Source organism: Arachis duranensis, chromosome 9, assembly GCF_000817695.3.
Source record: "Arachis duranensis cultivar V14167 chromosome 9, aradu.V14167.gnm2.J7QH, whole genome shotgun sequence".
Taxonomy (NCBI): Eukaryota; Viridiplantae; Streptophyta; class Magnoliopsida; order Fabales; family Fabaceae; genus Arachis; species Arachis duranensis.
In genome coordinates this window covers 105,516,098-105,519,377 of record NC_029780.3, presented here as the reverse complement: position 1 = coordinate 105,519,377, position 3,280 = coordinate 105,516,098, and the positions used below count along the sequence as shown (strand labels likewise).

The window sequence follows — 3,280 nt, the reverse complement described above, 5'->3', positions numbered from 1 at the left end:
AAAATAAAAAGAAAAAGGACGAGAAAATTAAAAAGTAAAATAAAGGAGTATAAAAGGGAATTAAATAATCTTCAGTTAGAAATTAATGACCTTACAATAAAAATGATAGAAATAAGAACAAATATAAACAAGTTGGAGCTAAACTTAAAAAATTTATAAATGCCTGGAACACCATATTATGACCTAAAAGAATTAAAGCTGTTAAAAGAAAAAATGGAGAATGAAATTGAAAAATTAAACAGACATTTAGAAACAGGAGAAAGTGTAGAAATAAAAGAAGTTATTGAGGATTTGAGAAATTATATTAAAGAAAAAGACAAACAGATAAAAGATTTTATATACAATAATCCATGCAAAAAGGAATATTATAAACTAAAATAAGATTGAAAAGTTATAAACTGGTAGAAATGGTCAATACTTTCAAAGAAAAATTTGAAGAGCTAATAGAAATTTCGAAAAAGAAATTAAAAGAAAAAATCGAAATTAAAAAATTTGGTATTAGAGCCAAGTTAACGATTAAGGGTAACACTTTTTCTTTAAGCAACACTTTTAGTGACACGCTTTCAGTTACCAAATGTCCACAATTAATTGGTAACCTTCTTTGTAGTCACCATAGGTACAATAAGATAATAGGTACCATAGAAGGCACCATATATATATATGCCTTTTTCAGTGTAATTTAAAATTTCATCTTGTACCAAAAATATTATGTCATTTCAACTGTTTTCATAATTTTAATTTTAATTAATATGAATAAACCATATATATCTTTTCTTGCAATTTTTAAAAATATTTTACATTTTACTCAGTTATATATTTCCCTATAACAACTTAAAATCCTTTTCTACTTCATATGTTTCTTATGACAAGTTTAGCATTTTCAATTTTTAACATTAAGTTTTAAAATATGAATAAACATATAGTTACTTTAAAATATTTTATTTAATTTTTATGCTTAATTTTTTAACAATTTTTTATTTGTATCTATAGTAAAACTCTATTATTATAAAAGCTCAAAAACTGTACAACTCTATCATAACACAAATCATATTTTACATTATCATCATTTTTTTACAGACTAGACAATAGGCGAGTCGATCGACGTCGGCGTATAGGCACACGTACCACAGATCGAGAGTGGCGATGGCTCCATGACCGTTTGGATGAAGACCTCCCTAGTGCTGGTGATGGAGATCCGGTGGATTATCGTGTTCCTTGATGTAGAGCCATATGACAGACTGGGCGGGACGGTCGTGGACGGGCTCGAGGCAGAGAACCATCCGCTGAGGATGATGGTACTCAGCACGGGGTTGGTGAGGATGTTGGAGGTTTGGCCTCAGGGATGGATCAGCCCACCTACGATGTGGGGAGTAGCTCTCAGCTGTTTGGGGGTGTTGAGGCACAGGCATTTGCTGATTTTACTACTGCGGCCGTCAGGATGGACATCGATGATCCTATTACTCAGTCAGAGTTCTATAGGGATATAGCAGACATGCTCAGGGATGACGATGCGACTCATTATAGGCCACAAATGCCTGAGATTCATTCCATGATACTTCAGATGGTCTAATTCGATGACTCTGTACTGAACACCTCGATGAATGCTGTAGTCCTTCACACTCAAAACATCCTCATCTTTATTCTGGAATGATTGCCCAATCTGAAATTCTATAGAAGAGCCCTCAACTGTAGGACCACTGTCTGCATGTTGACCCAGAGCTTCCAAGTTAAGAGTGGAGAAGTGTGGAGGGTACTGCTGAGTGCCAGAACTTGAATGCCCATGCTCTGTATGTGGATTTGCACCTGTGTCATCATCGCTGTCCCTAATGATATCTACAGGCTCCTGGTAAGAGTCATCGTCAGACATTGCATTCTCTACTTGATCAGGTTCTCGAAAGCTTTGTGCATCATGGATCAAGCCACCACCGGTGCCCACCACATATGCCTGCCCATAGACCCCTGAATTCTCCAAAGGTACAGAACCAACAACCTCTGTTCGATCTAAATCAGCCTCAAATGAGGGGGATCCGACCAGCAGAACAGATGGTCTTACCACATGCATTGAACTAGACGCACCTCCTGCGGCAGACGAGCTATGAACTGGAGCTGATGCCCCAGAACTATCAACACCAACCTCCAACTTCGCGAACAACTCGTGTATTCTGACATCCGGAAAACTCCTAACACAATAAAACAGAACCCTAGTATCTTCATCAGCCGCTAGCACAAAGATATCATACTTAACACCGGTCGAGACAACTGCGATGGGAATATTGTAGAATAGCTTCTTCACCCACTTGCTACCAAATACCCCAAGCTTCTGTAAGATGCTGTTCTTCAAATCTGACAAAGTGCTTGATGAACTGATGAAAACACTCAGTGGTTCTCTGTCAGTGAACTTTACACCATATTTTTTGCTTCTTTGGATTTTCCCAGAGCAATGCACTAAGACAAGAGTACTCTCTTCCTCACTTGCCATTGTGACAATAATCTCTTCACCAACTTAAATCTTAATCACATATATATAGATTTTCTCTCCTCATAAACCGTTGCAGCTAACAAAGGTTTATGCCCACTTAAACTTCTTCATAAACCGTTGCTGCTTACCATGTTTTATGTGCATTTGCCTACTCTCATAAACCGTGGTTCCTTGCCATGGTTTATGACAAATTCCATTCACAAGTAAACCGTGCCTAGTAGCAACGGTTTATGTATTACATTGAAACCGTGGTTGGCTCCCACGGTTTACATAAAGATGAAATTGCACATGCACGTAAGAGGTTTTTCTTTTGTGTATTCAGGTAAATAATTCACAGAATTTATTTAATTAGGTAGATTGCCACAATTTAAAGGTGCTTTAATTTTGCTGTTTCACTTTTCATCAACACTACAATTGTTTTCTTAAGAAAAAGGAAACTACTATTTTTTATGATATTAGGAATACGATAAAAGTGAGAAATATCAATAACTTAAAAAGTTGAGGTGTTCAAATATATATAAATGGAATATATGTTGTGATAAAATAGGTGATTTTTTTATATCTATTTTACTCTCTTAGTCTATTTCAAACAATTATGTGTCACAAAATAATTGTTTAATATGGCACGCATATATAAATATGATTTATGGGAATTGTTCTATGTGTATTTTATTGACAAGAGAAAGAAGTAGGATCAATTACACTTTTTATTTTTAATATGAGGATTAGATAAGTGTAATACATTGAAATAAGAATTTGAGTGTGTAATGTATATATATGAGATTAATAACGGTATATACA

At 35.1% G+C, this 3,280-nt stretch overlaps 1 protein-coding gene across 1 annotated transcript; it reads right to left on the bottom strand.

The window, feature by feature from the left end:
• Window positions 1–1,465: 1,465 nt before the first annotated feature.
• LOC107466612 (uncharacterized) lies at window positions 1,466–2,479 on the bottom strand. Its single transcript, XM_016085606.1, has one exon. It carries the CDS (start codon window positions 2,477–2,479, stop codon window positions 1,466–1,468), a length of 1,014 nt encoding a protein of 337 aa, XP_015941092.1.
• Between the last annotated feature and the right edge of the window lie 801 nt (window positions 2,480–3,280).

Coding starts and splice junctions, on each gene's coding strand:
- LOC107466612 (XM_016085606.1), bottom strand. CDS start 2,479: ATGGCAAGTGAGGAAGAGAGTACTCTTGTCTTAGTGCATTGCTCTGGG.